General features: G+C 37.7%; 1 protein-coding gene across 7 annotated transcripts in view; it reads right to left on the bottom strand.

Moving 5' to 3' along the window:
- SYBU (syntabulin) overlaps nucleotides 1-27,748 on the bottom strand; it is a 104,935-nt gene that overhangs the window by 28,062 nt on the left and 49,125 nt on the right. Inside the window, exon 1 of one of the 7 annotated variants that reach the window (XM_056823184.1) lies at nucleotides 18,534-22,211. The exons of 5 other annotated variants lie outside the window; for them this stretch is intronic. Coding sequence is in view for 1 of the 2 variants with exons in the window: in XM_056823182.1 (XP_056679160.1) it covers nucleotides 3,537-3,630 (94 nt within the window). In the remaining variant the exon portion in view is untranslated. Of the gene's footprint in view, nucleotides 1-3,536; nucleotides 9,485-18,533; nucleotides 22,212-27,748 lie in introns of those variants that run through there. One more of the 7 variants, XM_056823182.1, reaches the window with a different exon arrangement.

Raw genomic sequence — 27,748 nt, 5'->3', positions numbered from 1 at the left:
ATTCATTTAGGTTAGTCATATAACTTCAGGAAGAAAGAACATAAAACAACCCAGTTTCCTGCTGATTCCTCATTTAAAGGTCTCTAGGGAGGAGACAGGACCCATTTGAATTGAAGGAGCCAAGTATAACCATTAAGAAGCAGCTGGAGTGGTGGTCAGCCTTGTAATTATCAGTAGATGCTGCTAAAATGATTTGGCTTTAATGTAGATTCAGTAGTTGTTCTTAGTGACAAAGGTTTCTGGGTAGCATTCTGATATTCTGATTAATGTTTCACAGTATAAAGAGCTGTTATTGGCAAAGCCTCTCACTGAAATCTTCCTTTATGGATATAGACTTCAAAGGGAATATTTGAACAAAAGATCAGCGAAAAAGTAGGAAAAGAGAGAGATCATTAAATAAAGGCATAGAGGTATACTTTGTTGTACAGATATGCCTTCCTGAAAACTGTGTGCTTACCGAAATATTTTCCTTCCACTTAGATGAGCGCAGTAGACACTTTACATCACATTACTCCTCGCCAGGCCTCCCTGAAATCTTTAGCTTTCCTGCCCAGGAGTTCCTCTCTACCTTCCCCTATCTCTGTTTGATGAAATCCTACTCATGTTTCAAGCTCCATCACATATAACGTATTTGGGAAGCCTTCCTTGTTCCTACCAATCTGAAATTGTCTTTTTCTTCTTTGGACACAGAGAACTTTGCATGTTACTCATGACTTAGTTATGTTCCACTTTGCATTAAAATTTTTGCTTTCATCCTGTGTCTCTGTTTGTATATGTGTGTGTGTATGTCTTTTTTATGTCACATACACACACACACACACAAACACTGGACCTATCATTGAAATAAGAAATGCCAGTGGAATGATCTTACGGATTCAGATCAATACTTGATCTACAACTAACTACACAGGATTAAAACATTTCCCAAAGCCCTGAGAAGTTGTTACACAACCAGTATATGTCAGAGAGGAGACTTGAAGTCTTAAATGGCACTTGAACCCAAGTCATCCTGACTTGGGGATGGGTTCTTTATCCTCTGTACCTGGCTACTTCTTCCTATCTCCTTTACTAAAGCAAAAACTTCTTGAAGAGAGACATTCTTATTCATTTCAAAATCTCCTTGAAACCTCAGCATCTAGATGTTTAATAAGACTTTGTCGGATTGAATTGATATTTAATTAATAGAGGCTGTAAATCCTTTGACTTGAAGTTTCTTTAGAGTCTCTAATCTGCAATCAAATGCTTAAAAACAAATGAATATGGAGGGTAGCTAGGTGGTTTAGGGGATTGAGAGCCAGGTCTGAGAGGAGAGGTCCTGGGGTCAAACCTGACCTCAGATATTTCCTAGCTGTGTGACCCTGGGCAAGTCACTTAGCCCCCACTGCTAGCCTTTACAACTCTTCTGCCTTGGAACCAATTGGTTCTAAAATGGAAGGTAAGAGTTTTTTAAAAAGAAAAGAAAACAAAGGAATATGTCCTATTTCAAGTATATAAAGGTAATCTTGTTATTTAAATGATGCAAATAACCATCCCCAAACTAATATATAGAGACTGTTTAATTTTATAGCTTTCCCCTTACCCACTGAATCCACAATGACTTCATAATAATCTTTTCTCATCTCATAATAGTAAATTAATTTTTTGCTTATAAGAAAACTATTTATTATACATATCCATGACTAATATGGAAAAATATTTTACATGATTACACATCTAGAATCTATATCAGATTGCTTGTCACTTCAGAGAGGGAGGAGGACAGGGAGGGACTGAGGGAGGGAGGGAGGGTCAGAAGAATGGAGAGAATTTGAAACTCAACATTAAAAAAAAGAATGCTAAAATTATTTTACATTATGGGGAAAATGAAATATTATTTAAAAAAAGGAATCTGTATCAGGGCACCAACATTTAAAGAGCCCCCCAAATATAATACATAGTTCAGAAGCATAGAAGCTTCTATAGTTACTGATTTCTTATTCATTCAATTAAAGTTTTCTTAACTAAAAAAACCAAAACTATGTGTCCAACAAATGAAAAGTGGCTAAAGGCACAATAGTATAAGGATTCATTAGAATATTACAATAGGAATTGGACTATGATTTTAATAATAGAGGGAGTTCCTACTGTCAATGTTGGTCAGTACTTTCTCTGAAATTCAAGAGGCTTACAGAGTTGCTGAGACTAGAGCATTGAGAAATGAAGTGACTTGCTCCCTAATTTCTAGCCTTCTAACTTCAATGGAATATTATGATGCCATAAGTATGATAAAATATGAAAAATACATGGAAATGTAGAAGTCAATCAACATGAAGTCAATCAGTCAATGAACATTTCTTAAGTGCCTACTCTGTGCTACTGGGGATATAAATTAAAAAGTGAGACAGTTCCTACCATAAAGTAGCTAATATTCTACTGAATACAAAGTAATCATCTGGACCAGGGCTATACACAAACTGACAGCTAATGTAAAAGTCCTTGGACTTGTTTGTGAGAGCTGTTACAACCACATACAAAAAGAAAGCAAACTAAAGATAATGGTACTTCAGATAGATTTGGAATAAGACTAAGTAAATGTATCTTGTTTGTTGTCTACTAATTCATTAAAATGATAATGAATGATTTTATTCCTTAGTTTGTATGTTTATTTTATTTTTATTGCTGCTATTGGTTGTATCTCTAACAGTTTTTAAAAAAGAAATAATTTTAAATAATTGTTTGTAGAAGTGGCTATCTTGACCAATTGGATAGAATAATAGAATTTGGGGATTGGAAGTGGCCTTAAAGAGAATTTATTTTTGATGCTTCATTTTGCATATGAAGGAAATGAAGTTTAAAGAAGAGAGATAATTTGTATATAACACCGACATGTAATTGCAGAACTAGGACTGGATTTCCTAATTCTCAGAACAGCCTTTTACATGGCAAAAATGCCAGAGCTACCTCTATTACTCCTCTAGAATAAATGAAATGTTTTTAGACACACATTGCATTGACTTTGTTTTTCTTCATGATGTCCTTTAATTTCCTAAATACATATGCTTTATGATGAACATAATTTAATCTTATCTTTCTGGGCTGACTCAGAACCATAATTTTGACCATTAAATCTCATTATTTAATACCATGTAGATATAAAAATAAAGATATAGGAGTGGGGTTGAATATACTAAAAAATGCTAGAAACTTTCATATTTGGTTTTCTTAAAATCTAATCTCTCTTATCACCTCATATATGTGATTTGGCTTTTCTCCCAAAGTGAAGAACACACACAGACAAATATATAGGGTCAAAGTGACAGAAGGAAAAAACAAAAGGCTTCATTGATCCATAAGCTAGAGAAACCCCACAGAATCAAAAGTCAACTATATTCATTTATGTAAAGGCAAATTTTCTAAGAAGCCCTTGAAGATACAAAAGAACACTCCTAATTCTCTTCGAGTCCTTATCATTGCAGAATATACATCTGGAGGCAGAAAAAACTGTTAGGGTGTTCAGTGGAATTTAGAAATGGAAATTCTCACACAGCATTTCCTACCTTCCCACAGCTGCTCTGGAACAATAGCTTCAAGAGGCTGAAGGGTTGAGGAAAGGCTTCTGAGATAAAGAAGAGCAGAGGAAGAAGTATCCATTCTCTTTCCAAGACTAACTTTTTCACTTTTGCTTTTTATACCTTCCCAGGCTGCTCATCCCCTCACCATTTCTCCTCATTTGTAATTCCCTTCTGAGGAATCTTTCATTGCTTCTCCTCTGGCTTCTTTTGCTCTGCCTACAAATATACACCAATCTTCCATGAGAATGGCTAGTAGTTCTCAGTGTATCCTGTACTGGCTGGACCTCATCTAGAATTCTGAGCTTTATTACAGGCTCCACCCTTTAAAAGAAACAATGACAAATTGGAATATATCCAGGGGAAATGACCAGGACCATTTCATATTAGGAGTCTGAAGGAACTGGGATTACTGAGATTAAGGGAAGAAAATCAGAGAAAGGCAGGTAGAAGGAGAAAGAGGAGGAGAAAGGGCAGCAATGGTAGAAATCTTTTAAAATGTGGACTATTCTGGAGAAGGTCTAGATTGATTCTGTGTACCTCAGAAGACCTGATCTAGGACCAGTAGATATAGGGAAACAAAACAAATGAAAATTCTAAGAACTAGCAATCCCAAAATGAAATGAACTATTTTGTGAGGTATTGAGATCTGTTTGAATAATTTTTAAAGAGGCCAGATGAATTCCTCTTAAAAGATATTGAAAAGGGGATTCTTGCATGGAGTGGAATGTTGGATTAGATAACCACCAAGATCTTCACTTTCAACTCAAGATTCTCTCATGTCTTCCTCACTGCCATTGTTCTAGTTCAAGTTCTTATTGCTGCCTATCTGAAAGATTACAAAAGCCTCCTAAATGGTCCTCCATCTCAACATACATCACATCTATCCTACACATGGATGTTCATTCGTCTTAAAGCACTTCCTTGATCATTTTGACTCTTCTCTTTAGAAAACTTTTAATAGTTTCCTATTGTCAACCAAAGAAAGTATAGAGTCCTCAGAGCAGCATTTCAGTTGTACCAAAGCTCTCACTTTACCTTTCAGTTAGTTATCTAGCAAAACTAAACTACTTACTATTTTATTTTATTTTAATTTTTATTCTTTTTGTGAGTGTTCCACTGAACATTTATTATACCTTTTTAGCATTGGGATTTTTTGGGGTGTCCATCAAATAAAGGAAACAGCAAAGGTTTGAACATTATATTAGTGTCCAATTACAAAGATAAAGAAATGAGTAGTAACACAATTGTACCACTAGGTGCCCAGGAAGAGTAATTTGCAAATCTAGTGAAAAAACTTCTCTCTTCCCAGAACCCTGGCCAAAACCTTTTAAGTTCAGCAAAATTTTAACCCAGTCCAATTTAAGGATTCAGAAATCAATCATGTGAAATATTAAACATATATCCATAATATAAATATAAAAATAAAAATATATCCATAAGTCTGGTCCATGAACACTTTGCTCATTAGAATCAGCTTTTGAATATATCTTTAATATCTTTATGATTTGTTATTTACTAACTGTCAATTTACTGTCAATTTCTTATTCATAACACTCTCCTATATACCTCTTTTCTCTATTAATACTTTCACCACCCTGGTGGAGGTGCTCATCATTTCACACCTGGACTGATACCGTAAGCCTGGCCACTGAGAGTCTCTCTATCTCAAATTTCTCCTCACATCAGTCTACTTACTATTTTAGAAGCACTTTTCTTTTCCCTACTTCTTTGCCTTTGGTTATGCTATTTCCTTCTCCAAGAATTCCTTTTCTCTCTTCCTTTCCGACTTCCACATATTGGAATCTGCCATAACTCAAGACAAAGATCAACTGTTACCTTTTTACACAAAGCCTTCCTTGATCATCTCATCAAGAAGTGCTCCCTCTGTCCTCTGAATCCTGTAGAACTTCACTTGTATAAAAGTAAAAGGAATGAATCAGATACTGCTCTGAATTTGTTGTTACTGGAGATCTTTTCTACTATATAAGACTGTAAGTGTCTTGAGGATAAAGATTGTTCCTTATAGACTGCTGTACTGGCTACTGTACTTAACACAGTGCCATGTGTAGAGTAAATGCTAAATAAATATTTGTTGAATGAATGAGTGAATTCATAAAATATTAATGAAATAGCATGCTGATTGACAAGGGCTTTCAGATTATACTCTCATCTAAGGTGGTGAGAGAAACTGTCCAGTGAAACCAGGCACCCAACAGAGCTAAAACACATTTAAACTGGAGAAAAAATCAGACTCAACCTCCTCCATATAATTGCAGGTATCTCTAGCCACATCAAAGAAGAAGTTATCATGTTTAAACTTTCAGTAGAGAATATCTTGGAGAAGAAGTGGTATACCCCCCTCACCAACCCCCCCCCCCATCCCTTTGGACTATATTGATTGAAATCACAAAAAGTTTCCAACTCAGGAGGAAGACCGTAAGGCATACTAAATATCTCAAATTTACCTTTAGGGCTCTATGAATCTCATACAAAGAAAAGCTCTAGCTTTGGTAAATATGATTTGTAATGAATAAGAGCTGTAGGTTAAATGCTCATTTAAAAACCCCTCCCATACCCATTCTTCAAAACTTCATGATGATCTATGTTCAAAATTCTCCTAACTACTCACTTACTTCTGCTCACTTCTGTACCCAAGATTTTTCAGAATAATCTACAACAAAAGAAATATAACTATTTTGGGGCAAAACTGGGCAAGTTTCTATCTTGTGATTTAAGAAATTTGTGATTATCTCTACTGTTCTAGTTATTCTAGGAAATTTTAGTCTATTAAATTGTTTTGTGAAGTATCTTGATAAATTTATTTCAGTCTAATTGGTTTCCTTTGTAATCTTTTGTAGTTTATGTCATGCATTTAAAACATTATTCTGAAAAGAGGTCCCTAGGCTTCAACAGATTGCCAAAGGGATCTAGGGCACACATAAAGGTTAAGATCCCCTGATTTAGGAGTAAGAGAGTGAGATCCTAAGAGCACTACTGTTTGTAATCAGGCACCCGTTTTCAAGGATAGAGTGAGAAGCATATTACAATATGCTAGTCCATCATTAACATTTCTTCATTCAAAAGACACAGAGGCCTTCTGTAACCCAAAAAAAGAATTTTCTCAAGTTTCCCCCTGATTTTCTTGGAAACGTACCTCCCAACTATTCATGTTTCTCCCCTCCCCTCAACCTTTACACAAAAGAAACTGCTGACATGTATGCTTTTTTTTTCTGGGCTGCCTTTTCTTTAGTATACTTTTGGGCATTTGGACTAGGTTGGAAATTTATGCAACATCAATGAAGGAATTTTCTAAGGATTCACTTGATGATTTATAATCCAAAGGGAACAGTAAGAAAATATTTTCAGTGAAGTTTTAAATTCTAAACCAGTAGTCCCCTGCTGTTCATTGTACCCCAGAATTGTTTCCCCCTTCAATTCAGTTAAAAAAGTAGCAAGAACTTTTTACATGTAGATCACTGTGCTATATTTGGGAGGAGATGCTATAACCCAGGAGAAGGAGCCCAGAGAGTCAGGGAGATTCTACCCTGCCTCTGACACATAACTTCTTGTGTGATCCTGACAAGTTACTTATTCTCTCAGTGCCCCTGGAAAATTTCTTAGGTTATGAATTATAAAGCAGGTAAAGATCTGCATTTGAGAACAGGCCTTTCCTCATCAGTCTTTTCCTGAACTCATGGAACCACGAGTTCTGTAAAAAAAAAAAGAAAGAAAACTCCAAACTCAAGAGAAATTAAATATAAACACATACATAAATAGCAACTCTAGGAATTCAAATGTTATTACTATTTTATAGAGAAGGAAATTGAAGCTCAGAGAAGGCAGATAAATTACCTTAAAAAAAAAAAAGGACATGGCTATGGTTCTGGGATTCTAAGTGGGCTCAGTGTAAGGATGTTTGCTGCTGTTCAGAAGTCAGCTATGAAGACAGCTGGGTGCCTCAAGGGGATAGCAGATAAAAGGCTGAGCCTGGAGTCAGGAAGGCCTGTGTTCAATGTGGCCTCAAATACTTACTAGTTATGTGACCTTGCTCAAGTCACTTAGCCAGTTTGCCTTAGTTTTCTCATCTGCAAAATGGGGATAATAATACCATCTACCTCCCAGGGTCATTGTGAAGATTGAATGAGATAGGAATGGTAAAGCCCTTAGCACAGGACTCAGCACATAGTAAGCACTATATACATGTTGGTTATTCTCTATCAATTTTTTAATCCATAAAATGTAATGTGTGCATGTGGTTCTAGGTTATATTCTCACCTCCCATCTACAATCTCATGTGTGGATGCCAAGCTTAAACCAGAGGGATGATATAAAGAGGACATAAGCTGTATCCTAAAGTAGGTGTCTGTCACCTCCCAAGAGTTAAGTCTCACTGAACAATCTGATGAGCAAAAACTTTGTCTAGAGACATTGTGAAATAAAAGGAAAGGTAGGTGTTTTTATGGTTTTTGTGAAAACATTTATTTTAGGGTTGACTTTTTCACTGTAGTCAACAGCTGAGATGTGGAACAACTCAGCTCAGGTCAAAATAGCACTGAGAGCTAGTTTGCATGTTTCTTTGCTTCCCAAACTTACCCTCCTGTGTTTGGGAGTTTGGCTGAAAGACCTCACTCGGCAGCTTCATGGATGGCCACCTTCCAGACCTCAATGCTGTTGGGTTTCAACATAATCAGAAATAATGCATGGGCACATCACAGCATAACTTCTGAATGCCTGAATCTCAGTTGGCATATTTCAAATGTAAAGCGGAGTCCCCTAATTTATGTGGCATAGACTAAGTGAAATATTAATCATGAATTTTCAGGCAATTGGTATTCCCTAAGCCAACTATTATCATCTTTGCTTCTGGAATGTCAGATATCAGACCCACTACAAAAGAGATCATTACAGTAGAGGAGGCTCTGGTTTAATAGATTTTTGGTTTTATCATCTGTGTTTCAGCAAGTGCAAGTTATGAACTTTTGAGGAATTTATAAAGCCAAGCCAGGCCACTTGTCTTTTGATTATCTAACAAAGAAGGGATGTCCACATTCAATACCATTAACATTTATTGAGCACTCTGGGTTGCAAGGTACAGTGCTAAGCTCTACAGACAAAAAAGACAAAAAACAAACCATCCTTGCCCCCAAGATGCAGAAATTCTAAGTGAAGCTTGCCTTAGTAAGAAAATCAAGCTATTCATGATGCTTCCAGCACTATGAACTTTTTATAAAATTCATACTGCAGTATTTCAAGGCTCCATTTTCAGTGGCATAAGACCTCCCATAGGCCCTGCTGCAAAGTAGAACCTCTTTCATGAACAGTTGTGACTGAAAAAAAAATCAACAGCTGTTGTCAGTCCTCTGAGGATGAGCTCTTTCACACTTAACAGGGTTAGTTCTTGAAAAATAAACATGGACCACTGTTGGGTTCATATTGGAAGCCTTTCCAGCTTTGAAGGTTCTTCTAGACCTTTCATTCTATGAGTTACCTGCACTCCCCAATACAGTAATGAAGTAGGACTTTGGTGATAAATTTATAAATCAAGATATTTCAGTTAGAGATAGAAAAGCAGTACAGGATAATGGAAAGAACACATTATTTGGAATCAGAGGACCTAGGTTCAAACCCCATCTCAATGATCTATTATGTATATGACCTAGGGAAAATAATGCACATGAATTTATTAACTACCTACCATTTCTACTGTTAGATACAAAATAAAAATAAGTCCCTACCCTCAAGGAATACCCCACCCTTCTCCAACTATGTTACATTTATCTCGTATACTTTTATATGTACTTGTTTCTCAGAATGACATATGAGCTCACTGAGGGAAGGAATTGATTAATTCTTTCTTTTTGAACCTCTAGTGCCCGGTCAGAGTATCTAGTATATAGCAGGAGCTGAATAAGTAATTATTGATTGATTATAAAGAACATAAATTCTATCAATACATTTAAACTCTGAAGTTCAGCTCTCTCATTTACTGAAGGAGAGGTTTTGGAATACTTGGCCCTTTAGGGTCATTTTCAGATCTAAATCTATGATCACATGCAGGTCAAGTCAAATATGTTATACTATTTACTTTTCAAGCATTGGCATCCATGAAAACTTAAGAAATTGAGCATACCCTATTTTTTTCTTTTTAAAAATGCTTACTGAATATGTTAAAAACAAATCTTTATCAAATGGCCATATATTAATGACATGAACAAGTTATGACACAATGTCCCATGATTTATTCAGTAACTAAAATGGAAAAAAGTTCTACATGGGTAACTAAGGCAGCAAAGAATTCCAAGGATGTGAGAAATCAACATTTTCATTTTCCCAAGAGATGTTTACTGTCATACTCTTGCAAAAGGCATTCGAAACCACAGAAAAACCATTTACAACCAAGTTTCAGTAGTATCTACAAGATTATTATATCTTATTTTGTTCCCTTAAAAATAAAATCCAATTAATACTTACTCAGAAATGAGACTAAAACCAAGATCATTATACTGTAGTAGCCCAAAGACCTGAGTTATACCATTAACATTAAAGAAAAGAATAATTTCATGAGAATAAGTATTGCTTCATTCTTTGTCTCTATATCCCTAGCACACAACACAGAGCCTGGCACTTAATGAATACTTGCTAATTGACTGATTGAACACTTAATTCTTGAATGAAAAGTTTAATATGTTACTGGCTACATTTCAAAAGTAACATTATAATAAACCATTAAGTAGTAGATAGCTCTTAAGTTTGGGTTATACCTACAAATTAGGGGTATCTATCCATTTTGTGATGAATATCTCAGGTTGAGAGATTCCTCTGTCAATTCATGCATGAATTTAAGCAGAAACTTTTGCAACAGTTATAATATAGTTTCATAAATAAGGCATTTTCCCTCTCTAGTTTCAGAAAATGCTTTTATTAATGAATTAAATTACAGATATAAGCACAGGACCACTTGTAGAAGTGAAAAACAAACAAACCAACCCTCCTGTTTAAAGCCAAGACTTCCTGGTGATAGGCTGTCTCTGCTGTAGGCAAGTATTCTCTCTCTACCTGTTTGGTACTTCAGCCCCATCTGCTTTCTTGGGGGAATCCCTCATTTATAGAATTTGCCTCATTAGAAACTTCATTTTCTTGGCTAATTTGTCCCTAACTTATCAGAGGTAGAAAATTGACTTTTCTCCATCCCTCAGTGACTCTGTGGTGTGGGGTCTGACCTAGGTTGCTCATTTGGGGATTTATGGAGAGTCTGGTATCATCTGAGTATCAGGTCTTGAGGTTACATCTAATGGATTCAAATTCCACCTTTGTCTTTTCATATTTAAATATCTCGGTCAAGTCACTAACCTCAATGAGACTTAGTTTCCTTACGTGAAAAATGAAGAGATTGGGTTAGATGACTTCTGAAATCTCTTCTACCTCTAGATCTCTGAAGCTCCACTTAATCTTCTTTCTCCCTGAGCAAAAGCCAACCAGACCATGACCAGCACGATCAAGCCCTCTCTGGGAGAAGTGGCTGCTCCAGACCTCAAATCCAAGGGCCCTGTAAGAACCATCGGTCTCATTCTAGGTCTACACTCTCTGATCCTTGTCCCGATGGCAGCCCAGGGAGTATCCCTGGAACTATCGTTCCAACACTCGCTCAATGCCACCCTCCAGCAGACAAGTCAGCTAGGCAGAGGTGACTGTGCAGGGCCCCCAGCCTGAATTACTTATGAACACCAACGCCACCAAGACCAGACTGATTCTATGATTGTCATCTAGGAAAACAACGCTGGTGAGAATGGTGTGCAGGCCCCAGAGACCAAGAGATAAAAATTCTCACTGTGAAATTCCTTGTTGCCATCCAACAGTTCAATATCAGAAAAGTATACACACATATAGATGTGTGTGTATTTTTGTGCATATACATATATAAAATCAACTGGGGTGACACCAAAGATGTGTTTCCACATCAGTGTGACCATCCCTTTATACTTCAGTCAAACTGCACTACCCCCTCTTGGAAACACGGGGCCTTGCTATTTATCTGCTTTGCTGCTATGCCCTATTGAGGCTTTCCATTTGCTCTAGCAGAACTCTGCTAGGTGCTCTGTTTCTTCCATTAGAATGTGTGGTCCTTGAGAAGAGGGACTGTCTTGTTTTTCCAGCGTTGCCCCAAGGCCTTTGTACAGAGTTCATAATTAAGAAATGAGTTTTTATTTGTGGCCTGATGGGCATCTCCCGAAGACCTGGATATTCCCCAAAGATATAGCCATAGCTTTTGAGGGAAGGTGATCATGAAGTATCCTCATCCCCTCCTCTCTTGTCTTCTTTTCTGTGTCTTCCTCTCTTCTAACTCAAGTTTTTTTTTCTCTTATTCAAGGTAAAATTTGCCCATAATAAAAGATTATTGTTCTTGATGTGACAGGCTTATTAGCTTCTCTTGTGAAAATTTCTAAATTCTGTCAGTCGTTGCCATGCCAGAATGGATGGAAGGGAGTATTTAAAGTGCTTTACAAATATTATCGCATTTACATTAATCTGGACAGGCTTTGATCATGGAGCTTTCCAGTGGACTGTCACCCAAGAATTCTCTCCACTACTCAGGAACATAATCCATCCATGCCCACCTAATCTGTGCAGCTCTCTTATAAGTCCTTCTAGTTGAAGGGAAGGACACTAAACTGTCATACCCATTATACTTCCTAGCTTTTTCATGAGATATGAGATAATGAAGTAATATTTGTAAAGTGTCTAATATAGTGCCTGGCACACAGTAGGCTCTTTATAAATGTTAGCTATTATCATGAATAATAATAATGATTATCCTGACTTTGCTCTGGCTACATGGATGATCCACTTTTAAAATTTTTGTCTCCAGTACCATCTTTTCCATCACCCTTCCTCATTTGTGATAAGCTGCAGCCTGCTCATGCCCATCTTATTCATTGTTCTTCACAAAATCACAAAGACTTTGAATAAATTTGATCATCTTGCCAGTTTTCAAGATCTACATGGTAAACATTGAGCCTATTTTAACAAATCAGAAATATGGAAAATATGATAATACAGAGTTTTAAAGCATATAAGAATCACTTCAACAACATTGGCACAGTAAAAAGAATTTGGGATTTGGGGATAGAATACCCCAAATTTGAGTTCCAATCCTGTCTCAGTTACTTACTATCTATATGAACTAGGACAAATCATTTAACCTCAATTCTTCGTTCCTAAAATGAGGAGATTGGCCTAGATGATTCCCAAGATTCCTTCCAACTCTAACAATGATTTAAGATCCCATGATACCCAATAAATGATTCTTTATTAATAAACTTACCTCAAATGAGGCAGGGATCACACTCTAGCCTATAACAGTCCATTTCACTTTTATTTTTTTGCTTTTCCATCACTGATGAATTTCTTTCCTCATTTATGTGTAAGAGAACTAAATGATCTCTAAGATTCCTTCTAGCTCTAAATTACGATACTGTCTCTGAATAAATGGTGGTATCTTTTGACATGTGACTGATTTTTTTCTCACCTGCAGATTTAATGTGTTCTACTAAGCTTCATCCAATGACAGAAAAAATTCCAAACAGCACATTACCAACATTATGGAAAACAATAAGTCAATCATTAAGCCTTTATTGAATACTTACTAATTCCCTGACACTGAAGTAAAGGCCTGGGAATACAAGAAAAAGGAAATAAGTAGTCTCTAGACTTAAGAAGATTGCATTCTAGTAGGAGAAGGTACAGTATATAAATATGTTAAAAATAAATTCAAAGTATTTTGGGGCCATGGGGAAGAGGCACTATCCAATGGAGAGACCAGGAGAGGAAGTGTTTTTATGTCAGTCTTTATATTACCAGTACCAAATAGAATGACTTGTTCATAAGAGAAACTTTTAAAAAAGTTTGTTGAATTGAATCAAATTGAATCAAAATGTTTATTCAGATATACATTTGGGGCAACTGAGCTACAAGAGGATAGGAAAACAATAACAGGTAAAATATTCAACAGGAAAAATGTCAGGTAGCCAAGTAACACAGAGTGTTTGAGCAAACACAACTCCTAGGAAAGCAACTATAAAACAATATATATATTGTACTGTAGTAAAATGTCTAATTTGGAACACTATGTACAAGAGCAGTAAAGCACAGACAGAACTCAACAGACTGTTCACCACCTGGAACACTGTATTTGGAAAATTGGAATTGTGGGGGAGGGAGATTGAAGTGAACACTTGAAGTGAAAGGATGGCTGGAATTCAGCAAGGTTTTCTGCCCCACACAACTTTGATCATAAACCTTTTTTTTTGTAATCCTTCCATCTCAATTCTCATTTTTATTATTTGAAGAAATTTCAAATTCTAAATTGAAAAACCATTAGCTTTTTTGCCCCAAAGGGAAAAAAAGTTTATTCTTGGCATTGAAGAATAATTATTTTTTATTTTTTAAACCCTTATTTTCCCTCTTAGAATAATACTGTGTATTGGCTCCAACGCAAAAAAGCAGTAAGGCCTAGGCAATGGGGGTTAAGTGATTTACCTAGGGTCACACAACTAGGAAGTGTATGAACCCAGGACCCTCTTCCTCTAGTTCTGGCTCTCAATCCACTAAACCATCTAGCTCCCCCCTTGAGGTGTAATTATTAAATGTAAATGATTAAAATTTCTTAGTAATGGAAAAGAAGAAAGAATCTATCTAGTCTAACCTCTGAGACTTGAATCTCTAACAAGTGGTTATTGAAGCCTTAAGTTGCTATTGATAGGAAACTCACTAACAGGATGACCCCATTCTCTTTCTTAGCTGCTAGATTTAAGAATTATTCCTTATATTGAAACAAAATCAGCCTTCATATAATTTCCATGTATTGCTCCTAATTCTTCCTTTTGAAGATTAACTTTAATTTCTATTCTACACATTTTTAATATTCCTTCCTCTCAGGTTGTTATATCCACACGTGATTTTTTTCTAGAACAGTTTTCCAGAACAAGTTATTCTCCTTCTTTTAGGTGTTGTTCAGTCATTTTTCAGTCATATCCAACTCTTTGTGACCCTATTTGGAATTTTCTTGGCAAAGATACTGGAGAGGCTTGCCATTTGGTTTTCCAGCTCATTTTATGGATGAAAAACCGAGGAAAAGAGGGGTAAGGGTGACCTTAACCATGCCCAGGATCACACAGTTTGTAAATGTCTGAGGCCAAATTTGAACTCAGGAAGATGGCCTTACTGATGTCAGATCTGGCACTGCCCCTAGCTTTTCCCTTATAGGAAAATAGATTTAGAGCTACAAGAGGGATCTTAGAAGCTTTCTACTCCAATTCACTCATTTTAGATATGAGGAACTGAGAATCCAAGATATTAAGTAAATACATTGTCATGGAGTTAGACTAGAGCTAGGATTTGAACCCAGGTCCCCTAACAAATTCCATGCATGGTCCATGCAACTTCAATTATTCTTGATATGATAAGGACCTCATCAGCTCAGGCACTGTGCTCTGGAGGATTCTCGGATGTGAACATAGGACTGAACATAGTCATCCAGATGAAGTCTGATCAGTTCTGAGTGCCGTGGGACTATCACCTTTCTTGTTCTGAAGGTAAATTTCTACTAATGCAGCCCAAACAAGTATTGTGGTTTTTTTGGTGGCCAAGCCACATTGCTGATACCCTGTTCTTCATGTAAGTCATTTGTCATGTGAATTGTTGCTTGCTAAGTATCTCCCTCAAACAGAATTTGTCTAGTTAAACTTTTACATTTCCCCTTATTCAATTTCATATTGTTAAATTTGGCCCATTGAATTCAGTCGGTTTGCCAGGCCATATCCCAGGGTTTCATAGGCATCATGGTGTAGCACAAACTGGGCTTAAAGTCCAAAGACCTCAGTTCAAGAAGCAACTTCGTCACTTTCTTACTTTGATTTCTCAAGGCCTCTCAGTTTCTTTATTTGCAAAATTAATAGCTTGACTGGATGATCTCTAAGATTCCATCTGCTCTAATATACTACAGTCTCCCTTGTATAGTAAATCTAAACATAATTTAGTAATATAATATATTGGTATATTGTATTGTGTGTACTAGATTGGTACATGTATTTATAATATGTGTATTATAGATAATAAATGCTTGTTGATGATACCATGTTTGGGAAGTTAATTTTTGAACCTCTGTAAAGAAATGAACATTTATCTTAATAAATTTGGTTCATTGTTCTAACCTGCCAAGACCTTTTTTGAGAAATAGGGTAGAATCATGGCATAAGCCAGGTTTGATTTATGATTGGTAGTTAAAAGATTAGCATTTAACTCCTGGTTCTGCCACATACAAGTTCTGTGATTTTAAGCAAGTCACAACCCCTTTGTGTCTCAATTTCCTTATTAAAATGAAAATACTACCCTTAACAATAATAATAGCTAGCATTTATATAATACCTTGTGGTTTTACAAATCTTATTTCATTGTATCCTTGTCACAACTCTGAGAGGTAGCTGATATTATTATTCCTGTTTTATTTTATTTTATTTTTATAAAAACCCTTACCTTCCATCTTAGAATCAATACTGTGGATTGGTAATAAGGCAGAAGAGTGGTAAGGGCTAGGCAATGGGGGTCAAGTGACTTGCCCAGGGTCACACAGCTGGGAAGTGTCTGAGGCCATATTTGAACCCAGGACCTCCTATCTCTGGACCTGATTCTCAGTTCACTGAGCTACCCAAGCTGCCCTCTGCCAGTATTATTTTGAAGGGTTGTCTTGAGAGTCAAATAGGACAGAATTTTGTCACCATAAAATACTAAAATAATATTAAATAATCATTTATTTAGTATCTATTACATGTCAGGCTCTGTACTAAGAGTTAGGTATAAGAAAACAAAAGTAAAAGATACCGGGCTTTATAATTATTATCTCATTTGAGCCTCACAATAACCCTGAAAGGTAGGTCCTATTATTATCAATGCCATTTTACAGTTAGGGAAACTGAGGCAAATAGGAGTTAAGTGATTGGGCCAGGGTCATATGATTAATATGCGTCTGAGGTCGGATTTTCTGACTCTAGAACCGGTATTCCATCTACTGTACCACTTAGCCATCCCGCATGCCACCTATCCACAAGAAGCTTACATTTTATTGGAGAGAGACACAGATAAATACAGGAAGGATGCAAATAATACAGAGTGATTATAGCTGGGAGAAGGTTGACAACTGGGAGAGTCAGGAAAGAGCTGGGCTTGAAGAAAGGTAGGGACACCAAAATGCAGCTGTGAAAAGGTAAAGTATCCTAAGAAGCCATGGAGATAGGAGGTTACAACCTGAGTGACTAAAAAAAGAATGAAGGTCCTGTCAACAGACCTGATAAACATGTCAATTATGTTTACCTAAGTGTCTGATAAAATAATAACATTTTGACCTTCCATGAAATTTTTTTCACCTGGGGTTAAATACTTTATTCAGGGAAGCTTGTCAAAAAAGCAGAAGGAATTACAGAATTTGAGGGCTAGAAGGGCCCTCAGAGGCCATCTAATTGAACTTAATCATAGGATCAAATAAAAGGGACATTAAAGATTGTGTAGTCCAACCCCATCATTTTACAGATGAGGAAACGGAGACAGAAGTTCTGACTTGCCCTAGGTCCCATAGGTACTATTTGAGGGCTATTTGGAACCCAGATCTTCTGGCCCCCAAGTCCAGTGCTCTACATACCCACACCACACAACATCATACCTAGAGACAATTAAGTGTCCCAGTAGATAAGAGAGCTGCTCCTAGAGTCAGGGAAGATCTAAGTTAAAATTTAACATCAGGTACTTGACCCTGGGCAAGCTACTTAACCCCTGTCTGCCTCAATTTCCTTAACTATAAAATGGGAATGAAAAAGTAGTACATATCTCCCAGGGATTTTGTGAAGATCCAATGAGATAGTATTTATAAAGTGCTTAGCACAGTGCCTGGCACATAGTAGGCACTTAATAAAAGCATACTTTGATCTGTCGACACATAAATCTGTTTTCTCCATACTACCCCATGTCCTTTGAAGTCATCTCAATTTTTATGTTCCTCATAAAATCAATTGAAGAGAATGATGCAATATACCTGTTAACTAATATACCTACATCCACAGAGTCTTAATTTCATTTTCCCAATCCAATTCCAGTCAAATACAGAGATCACTTGGTCAAAATCCCCTCATTAAACCCAAAAGGAAACATTAAAGAGAAACAGGCTAAATAAAAACTTTAATATAACTATATTAGGCTTCTACTTTCTTCCCCCTTTTGTATACTCATTTTAGTAGACTTGTCAGTCACTTGGGCTTTCTTTTGAACAGGAATGATAATAATGAAGAGGCTAAATTCCCTGAATTATTGTTTTAAATTGTATTAATACTTATTAATGGCTGAAGCTAGAAGTATTGGAAAGCTGAGGCAGCTAGGTAATAGGATCCTTTAACAATCTCAAAATTATCATCAAATTCTTGCAAAGGTAACACTAGTCAACACCACCATCCTCATTAATAATAATAATAACAAATGATGAGAATGAGGTACTAACAATTATGCACCATTTAAAAATGTACAAAGTATAATAGCAGTACAAGTTATTTTACAGAAAAGGAAACTGAATCACATCAAATTTAAAGGCTTTCTAGAGTCACCCGGTTCTTATTTAAGTACCCAAAGCTAGTATTCAAAACCAAATCCCTCCTGATTCCAAGGCTTGAACTTTGTTTCCATGAACCCAAGATATGGGGAGTACAAAATTATACTTCCTAATCACTTTTATGAACTAGCATTTTAAGGCTGTGTGATATACACATTTTGCTTCTTCCTCCCACAATGACTAAAGTTCTAGTTTTCTAGTGAGAATCACAAGATCAAAAAAATATGAGCATGGGGCAAGATCTCAGGGCACTGAGTCCCAGCCATTCTTCAAGAACTATTTCCCTACAGCACTCACAAAAATGCCCCTACAACATAGGAAAGAATATTTCTTACAGCACAGTCGTTTCTAAGCCCAGGGTCAGCATTTGGAGCCAAGTCAGCTGCTGCCTAGTTCCCCGGTCTGTGCCGTGAAAGAGGCTACCACATCTGTGGCTTATGCAGTAACCGGGTCTTCCAAGGAAATGGCCCGGTGCTTACTCCACCCAACAAGGGCCAAAAGACATGGCCCAGTTTCCCGGCACAATGCCTCTGTTAACAATGGGTGCGAGGAGGGTGGCCCTCCCTCCTGCAGCAGCTGCCAGCTCCTCTGAGGGAGCGATAAGGGCCCATGGCCAGCCGGGCCATTATTGATTCCTCAGAACTCTGCCCACGGCACATCACAAAGGGCAGGCCAAACCCTGCCTCACAACACCAAGAGTATGATAAGCATGTGGTAAATGACACAGGACCAATGACATCACCCACATCATACACACACACTAATTACAGTGCCAACGAGACTGAGCCCTGCTTGGTCACAAACTTGTTGTATGAGTCCTAAAGGCCAAGATGCCAGGGAGGAATGTGCTACATGTTTAAGATTTTTCCTAAATTATTACATTGGGTTTATTCCAACTAGATGATTTGAGAGTCAGTTTTCCTATGTGATTTTGATTATAGAAAACATACATATATGTATGAGCATGCACAAATACACACGTGTTTATCTGTATAAGTGTGTGTTCCTATATAGGTAGAGTTGCTAGATGTGTATAATTGTAAATAGAGAGACAGATAGATGACACGTAGATGAGAGCTTGTATACAGAGTAAACCTAATCCAACTTTCCAAACTATAGGGCTTAAATTGAAACCACACTGCTAAAAATGCCTTTGGTGTCTCAGAGCCAAAGGAGCCCTGGCTACTTCAGACTCTGTGTTCCTCATCCCAAGGCAGGCAGATGGAAGGCACAGATGATACCGGGAGGGAGAGATGGGAAATGGAAATGAAGTTTGAAAAAATTGCAAAAGATAATCTAGGTCAACTCTTCATGCATTTTTAAACCAACACCAGCAGGCTTGGTGCATATGGTGTGGATTTCATATTTTTCTGGGATAAAATGACATCTTAGATGGGTGCAAAGGCAGGCTCAGCAGGCAGGCGGGGGCTGTGTGAAGCAATCACAGGTTGATAATCGTTCCTTCCCATTCTTTGTCTCTTTTTCTCTCACTAACTTTTTTTTTCATAATCAAAGCAACACTGCTTTACAAATAAACTTTTTACTGTCTCTGACTGATGGCAGAAATCCTTTCTGGAGAGGAAATGAGCTTAAAAGTATAACTGAGAATCCAGCTGTCACATTGTGAGAGTAAGTTAATAACATTAACTACATGTCATGTTATGACCGAAACTATTTTTTATCTCTTTTTTTAATCCACTGAAAGAGCACTTCAGGGAGATCATATAAGGGCAAACATTTTATTAAATGTGGATTATATTTGCAGGATCAATGTATTCAAGGGATATTTACCAAGGAATCAAGTCACACACATAAGGAGAGAGAAAGGTCTATTATGAACTGGGCCTCTTCACTTTTTCTAAGTTGGCATGTCTCAGTGTTTGCATAGCCTGTGGTAGGAGACAAGCGGTGCTGTGGATAGAATCCTGGGCCTGGCGTCAGGAAGATTTGTCTTCCTGAGTTCAAATCTGGTCTCAGATAGTGATTAGCTACACGAACCTGTTTGCATCAGTTTCCTCATCCATAAAATGAGCTGAAGAAGGAAATGACAAATCACTCCAGGATCTCTGCCAAGAAAACCCCAATGGGGTTGCAAAGAGTCAGACGCGACTAGAAACAACTGAACAACAGCAGGGAAGATGTTTTGGTGAAATGAGCTGCAGAACCAATTTTAGGGTTTACAGCAAATGTTTCTACAAGTGAAGAAGTCATAAACTACTACTTATATAATACTTTGTGGTTATAAAGCACTTTTAGAGTCATTACTCCTCACAACAACCTATGTAGTCTTATTATATCTATTTTTAGATTTAGTATGTGTAATATAGGTGCATACATATACTGTTTTGAGTTTTATTATAACCATTTTTAGTTTTATTATATGTAATATATATGTGTATATGAGTTTTATTATATCCATTTATTATATCCATTTTGCAGATGAGACGTAGTAAGGTGAAATGACCTGTTCTATGTGTACCACCTTTTCCAGTGCAGTATTCTTTCCACCACACTAACTTGTCAGGGCACAAAGGCAGTGTTAAATGCTGTTTTTATTTTCAATAAAATCTCCTTTGGCTTGACTTACATTTCAGTACCTAGAGAAGACTGAGTTTTCTTAGGGTATACTGATATAGAGGATGTTAAGACACAGAGACTACAATGGAACATATTAGGGAAATAGGCAAGAAGCACTGATGAAGGCAGGGCAAAAGAGGTTTCTGGGACTCTAGATTTAAGCTCTATGTGGCAAAGAGGGATCCCATCTCCCTTCATTCTTCTCATCTATCACTGAACATTCAGATTAGAAATAATAATTGCTGGCAGTTAATATAATACTTTAAGATTCACAGAGTACTTTATGATTACATAATCTCACTTGATCCTCACAGCAAGGCAGATACTATAGGCATTATTATTATTCCCATTTTAGAGATGGGGAAACTGAGGATCATAGAGGTGCTTTCAAGGCTCACAATATTATTAAGAGAGGCAGGATAGGGGCCTAATTTCTCCTGATTCCAATCCTAGCACTCTCTCTGATACTCTATTATCAGTATAGACAATATTATGTTTTTAATCTGCTGACCTAAAGCTTATCCCAATGTAGCATTTTTATAGTGCTTTAAGGTATGCAGAGTGATGTGCATAATATTTACATACATATGTTATCTCATTTGTTCCCCACAGCAACCTTGTGAAGTAGGATTGTTATCACCATTTTATAGATGAGGAAATGGAGGCTACAAGGGGTTAAATGAATTGCCTAAAGTCAACCAGCTAGTAAGCATTTGAGGGATTAAGACCTGACTTCAAACCCAAGACTCTATTTTCTAGGCCAGTGATGGCAAACCTATGGCACAGGTGCCAAAGATGGTACATAGAGTACTCTCTGTGGGCACAAGGCCACCCGCCCCCTTCCCAGTTCTGTTACTAGAAAGGTAGAGGGTCTTGGGTGGAGCTGCTCTTCTCCTCCTCTCCACCAGGCCTTTCAAATCCCTGGCCCCTCTGCCCAGCAGCCCAATGGGAGTGCTTCCTCCCTCCCCTGTGTGGGGTAAAGGGGGGCAGGGTATACCCAGTACTCAGTGAGGGGAGGAACACAGCACTCACTCTGGGGGTGGGGGTGGAGCTTGGCACTCTTTCTCTCAAAGGTTTGCCAACACTATAATACAGACTGTACAGAGTAGCCAGATAGCAAAATGGATAGAGACCTGGGGCCTAGTGTCAGGAAGACTCATTTTTCTGAAATTAAGACCAGCCCCCAGCATTTTCTAGCTATGTGACCCCAGGCAAGTGATTTACCCTGTTTGCCTTAGTTTCCTCATCTGTAAAATGAGCTGGAGAAGGACATGGCAAATCATTCCAGTATCTTTTTTTTTTTAAACCCTCACCTTCTGCCTTAGAATCAATACTACATATTGGTTCTAAGGCAGAAGAGTGGTGGGGTTAAGTGACTTGCCCAGGGTCACACAGATAGGAAATGTCTGAGGCCGAATTTGAACCCAGGACCTCCCATCTCTGGACCTGGCTCTCAATCCACTGAGCTACCGAGCTACCCAGCTCCCCGCCGCCCCCCCCCCCCCAATTCCAGTATCTTTATCAATAAAACCTGAAATAGGGTCATGAAGAATCAGACACAACTGAAAAAGGACTGTACAAGGTCATACTAACTCTCACCAAGTCAGAATTACATTGATTGCCAAAATCAAAGTTTTGTTCCTTGTCTCCACTGCAGGAAATTAATGGGCAAGAGTGAAAAACAATTTGGTCTGATAACATCATACCCTATATACATTTAAAAATTTTTATTTAGTCTGAAGGGACATCTAGGTACTTCAGTCCATAGAGAGTCAGACCCGGAGATGAGAGGTCCTGGATTCAAATTTGACCAAAGACATTTCCTATCTGTGTGATCCTGAGCAAGTCACTTAACTTCAGTTGCCTAGCCCTTATCCCTCTTATACTTTGGAATTTATCAGACAAAAGTTTCTGAAAAACAGCTCCATTCCTAGTTTCTGTCGTTTATGCAACTGAAATTATGTTGTCTCACATAAAATTCGATTCAACAAACATTTAGCAGGTTCCTGTTGTGTGCTGAGCGCTGTGCTGAACTGGGCGGAGTTTAGGTAATGCATGGTTCCTGCTCTCCTGCAGCATACAGTCTAGGAGAAAACACCAGGAAAGAGGAAGTGTCCCTTATGAAGATGCTAAGTATCTGCTGTGGCCAGTCTACATCTAAACATTTTATTCTCCATTCCTAACCCAGAGCGGCAGCCTAGAACGCCAGCCTTTCCTTTTGTTTCCATAAATGAATTTGAACGCCTGGGGAATTCAACATTTGCCCAGCAGATGAAAACCCTTTTATGACGACTCATCTCGTTTCCCGCGTTTGGAGAAGTGAAGCGTCAAAGGGGAAGTGTATTATCGAACTCGATATATCCGATTGGTAAATAAATCTCATGGGCCAGAAAGGGCTTTCAAAGGGACTCTACCGACGGACCACAACAGCAGCAGGAGGTTAGGATTCAAAGCAGCCCCAAAGGTGTACGGATAAGTTTGCTTCGAATAATTTTTCTACACAATGGAAAGCCAGTTTCTTCCCTCCCTGTCACATGACTCAGCTATTCTCTAATAGTGGGTATGTGGCTTCTCAGACAACTCCCGGGCCCATTTGTGAACTATTTGCACACATAATGCCAATTAGAACTTCTTATGGCTGTGCTCACGACGTCCCTGGGTAATCACACTACTGGGAGATGGCTGGCTTTGGTTTTACAAACACAGGAGTTATGACTCTCAGGAATAGAATTAGAAAATGTGAAGCACTCATCCACTCTCCCTCCCTCCCTCCCACTTAAAAAAAATTAGATTTGCCCAAAGGATATTCCCAAATGGCTTTAAAAAATCCGTCTTTCCTTTCAAGTTGGGTATGGAATTGTGCTAACGGGCTTTCCTGGAAGGCAGGCCAGAAGTTGGCTTTGTCCGCTCCATTCTTCCCCTGCGAGGGAGGTATGGATTTTAACCCACGGGGCTGCCCACAGAAACCGAGATAGTCCGGTCCAAGCGTCGTTACTTACTTAAAAGGTGAGCTTCGGTCCCTGTCAGTGCAAGCATGGTCCTTGCAGACAAGTCCTTGGGTGCTTTGTCTCAGGAAGGGAAGGACCATGTGCATTTTCATCTCTCCGTGGAGTGGAGTTTCGTAGCGGTGTATCCATGGAGACAGAGCCTCCTTGCCTTTGCAGGTCAAGTAAGCAAATCTGCCCGGCACCATAGCAACAGGAGGCAGACTAAGATTGGGCCTATCAGTAAAAAGTGTATTCTCTCCCCACCAGCCCCAGCAGTATTCTGTACGAAACGCCGGCTCTTATGAGCTCAGAATATCCATTTTCTGAGAAACCTAAGAAAGCAAATGCTTCCTTGGCATACAGACGGACAAACGCTTTTCAGGATTGGGCAGGACAGTTAGAGGAGAACTCACAATAAACCAGGGGAATGGTAGGGCATCAGAGAAGGAACCTCTGGGAATCCTAGGGTGAGTGCCACTTCACTGAATGATTTTCATCACTCATATCCTTAAAGAATTTCAGCTGAAGCCTGCAGGATAAGCAGGTTTCATTCACCGGATGAGCATTTATCAAATGTCTGCTCTCTATAAGGCACTTTTCTGGGCACAAAAGGGGATAAAGCACCGAAAAAGATATGATCCCTTGGGTGGAGGAACCTACAATCTGGTACAGATTCTTCTGCAAGAGATGTAGGCAAATAAACATAATACATAATAGTGCTTAAGCACAAAAGAAACAAAAGGGGTATTAGAGCTCAGGAGGGAGAAGGATAACTTCTGCCTGGGAAAATCAGAGAAAGCTTCAGGGTTAGAGGGAGATTTCAGTTAGATCTCTCTTGGAGAGTGGGTGGCATTTCTACTGAGTGATAGGGGAGAGAAAATTCTAGGCAATAAAACAAAGCTGCTGGGCAAGAAGGGTCTTTTTTGGGTAGAAAGTGGGATATATTAAAAGAAAATCCTGTGAAATGAGTCTGTTAGGATCCACTGGAGTGAGAGAGTGGCAGGCCTTGAATACAAAATTAAGGAGGTTGGATTTTATTCAGTCCACACTAGAGAACTATTCAAAGTTCTAAAGCAGAGGAGTTAAGCTATTAGAGCTTTGAACTGGGAAATTACTCTGGAAATATTATGCAAGAGGATCACAGGATCATAGATTTAGAACTGGAGGGGACTTTTCAGTGGTCTGGCAGTTTTCTAATGCCCTGAATTACAGAGAAGTTTCCCATCTGCTTTCCTGAAGAGAGTTTCCACCCTAGGAGTTTTCACACTAAAGAAATTATTAGTATGCTCCATCAAAAAATGTAGAATGAATAGAAGCACTGGAAGATTAGAGGTAAGGAAATCAGATAGGAGATGATGTGGTTGTAATCTTGAAGAGAGGTAACAAGGGTTTGGTTAGGGTGATTTAGTTATGATCCAAAAAAGGGAGATGACAAATATCACAAGAATTCTTAAACAAAAAGCATATTTTCCTTCAACTACTATGTAAAAAGGTAGTAAGCTATCCTCATTCATTCATTTCTCTGCAGGATGCATTTCTGCCTCTCCGAATTTTCATTATTAATACTATAAAAATCTCTTTATCCTAGAAGCCCACTTTATCTCTGGACTTAAACATTGGGATATACCCCCAAACCAGCAGCCTTTGCCTCTGATGGCCTGTTTCTTCCCCAAACTTCCATTTTAAGGAGGATGCTCATGCAAGCCATTTCTTAATTCTCCTCTCAGTTGCATTCCTCTCTGGACTTTCTCTCTATGCTGTTTCTGTGCCATGGTGCCTTCATCTTTTCCTCTTCAAACCCTATCCTGCTAAGAAGCAGGGCATCCTTTAATATACTGCTTTCCCCCATTATAATATAAGTTCCTCAAGGGCAGGAACTGACTTTCAGCTTATATTTGTATTCTCATTCCATAACATAAAGCCTGGCATATAATGTACACTTAATAAGTGCTTGTTGATGGTTGACTGACACATTTTAAACAGATAAATTTAGGCTTAATGTTAGGAAAAAAATTGCTACCATTAATAGCTCTAGGACTTTAAAAGAGTGAAATGGGTTGTTTAGGGAGGCATTGTAGTCTTCCCCCCAGCCACATTAGAAGTATTCTCACAAAGGCTTTCAAACCTACTTGGGATGACTATTTTTTTCATTACTGTCACTGACAACACCATGAACATTCCTAAACTTCAAGTTAACTTTTAAATTCATCTTTCTTTAATCCTAACATTGAGTATACCATTTGTGCTACAAATTCTTCCACCACATTATCTCTTAGTGTCACCCTATTCTTTCCATTCTAATCACCAATAACAGTCTAGCCCCTCATCACCAATTCCTGATTTCTTATTACTTTCTAAAGTGACCTTTTACTTCATCTAATTGGTTAAGTCAGTATGTTTAATTAGGCAAATGTGAACATGTAGATAAAATGATGTTTGATGTTTTTAAATCATCAGATACTAATTCATAAAATCATAGGGTCATAGATTTATAGCAAAAAGTGACTTTAAAAGTCATCCTGTAATAGAAATCAAAGAGATATTTAAAAGGATCCATTTTACAGATATACTTATGGCATCTCTTTTTATGTTGGCAGAGGGAGTGCTCATCAATTGGGGCATAGCCCAATAAATTCTGGTACATTAATGCAATGAAATGCTAAATGAGGGAGTCTCAGAGAAATCTGGGATGACTTGTATGAACTGAGTAACCAAGATAACAATTGATACAGCAACACTATAAAGACAAATAACTCTGAAAGACTTAAGAATTCTGATCAATACTTTGATCAACCACAATTTCAGAGACCCAGTGATAAATTGTACTACCTACCTCATACAGAGATGAAAGATACAAGATGAATCATGAAATATACCTCTGGACATAGCCAAAGGGGAAATTTATTTTGCTTATATGTGTATTTGTTATAATGGTTTTCTTATTTTTTTCTGATGGGAGGGTTAGGGTAGGAGGGAAAGAAAATATTTATTAATTTAAAATTTAATAAAGTTAATTTTTAAAAAACAGATCTAGAATAGCCCCTCAATCCCCCACCCCCAATTTACAGATGAGGAAACTACCTCCTAGAGAGATGAAGTTACCTGTATCATTTTATATAAGTTTTTTTTCAGGGTTTTCTGAAATCATCCTGCTCATCATTTCTTATAGTACAGTAGTATGTATTCCATTACTATTACAAACCAAAACTTGTTCAGTCAAAGCCCAATTGATAGACATCCCCTCAATTTCTAAACATTTACTACCACAAAAAGAGGTGCTATAATATTGTACATTCACCTTCTTTCTCTTTTTTTCTCCTTTCTTTTTGGGGTATAGACCTAGTAGTGTTATTGCTGAATCAAAGGGACAGTTTTAAAGCTTTTTGGATGTAGCTCCAAATTTCTTCTGGACCCCAAAAAACTTTGTTTGGATGTCAGAACCCTTTGGTATTGTATTAAGACATTCTGTGCGGTCATGGAAGAGAGAATCCATCACATAAAGGCAAATCACTAGAGACAAGAACCTTGAATACTAAAGCAGTATGTTACCATACAGGGACCTGAATTACCATGACTTGCAAAGATTCTTAATGCTAACAGGTAGTTGCTTAAGCTCATACAGAGATGAAAGATACAAGATGAATCATGAAATATACCTCTGGACATAGCCAAAGGGGAAATTTATTTTGCTTATATGTGTATTTGTTATAATGGTTTTCTTATTTTTTTCTGATGGGAGGGTTAGGGTAGGAGGGAAAGAAAATATTTATTAATTTAAAATTTAATAAAGTTAATTTTTAAAAAACAGATCTAGAATAGCCCCTCAATCCCCCACCCCCAATTTACAGATGAGGAAACTACCTCCTAGAGAGATGAAGTTACCTGTTCAAAGTCACTTAGGTACTAACTACCAGAGCCAGGATCTCAACCCAGGTACCCTGACTCCAAATGAATAACTCTATCCTCTGTTTTTTGTGTTTTTATTT

This window comes from Monodelphis domestica, chromosome 3, assembly GCF_027887165.1.
Source record: "Monodelphis domestica isolate mMonDom1 chromosome 3, mMonDom1.pri, whole genome shotgun sequence".
In the NCBI taxonomy this organism is placed as follows: domain Eukaryota; kingdom Metazoa; phylum Chordata; class Mammalia; order Didelphimorphia; family Didelphidae; genus Monodelphis; species Monodelphis domestica.
The sequence above is the reverse complement of the archived record's forward strand: the minus strand, read 5'-3'. Positions and strand labels throughout refer to the sequence as shown.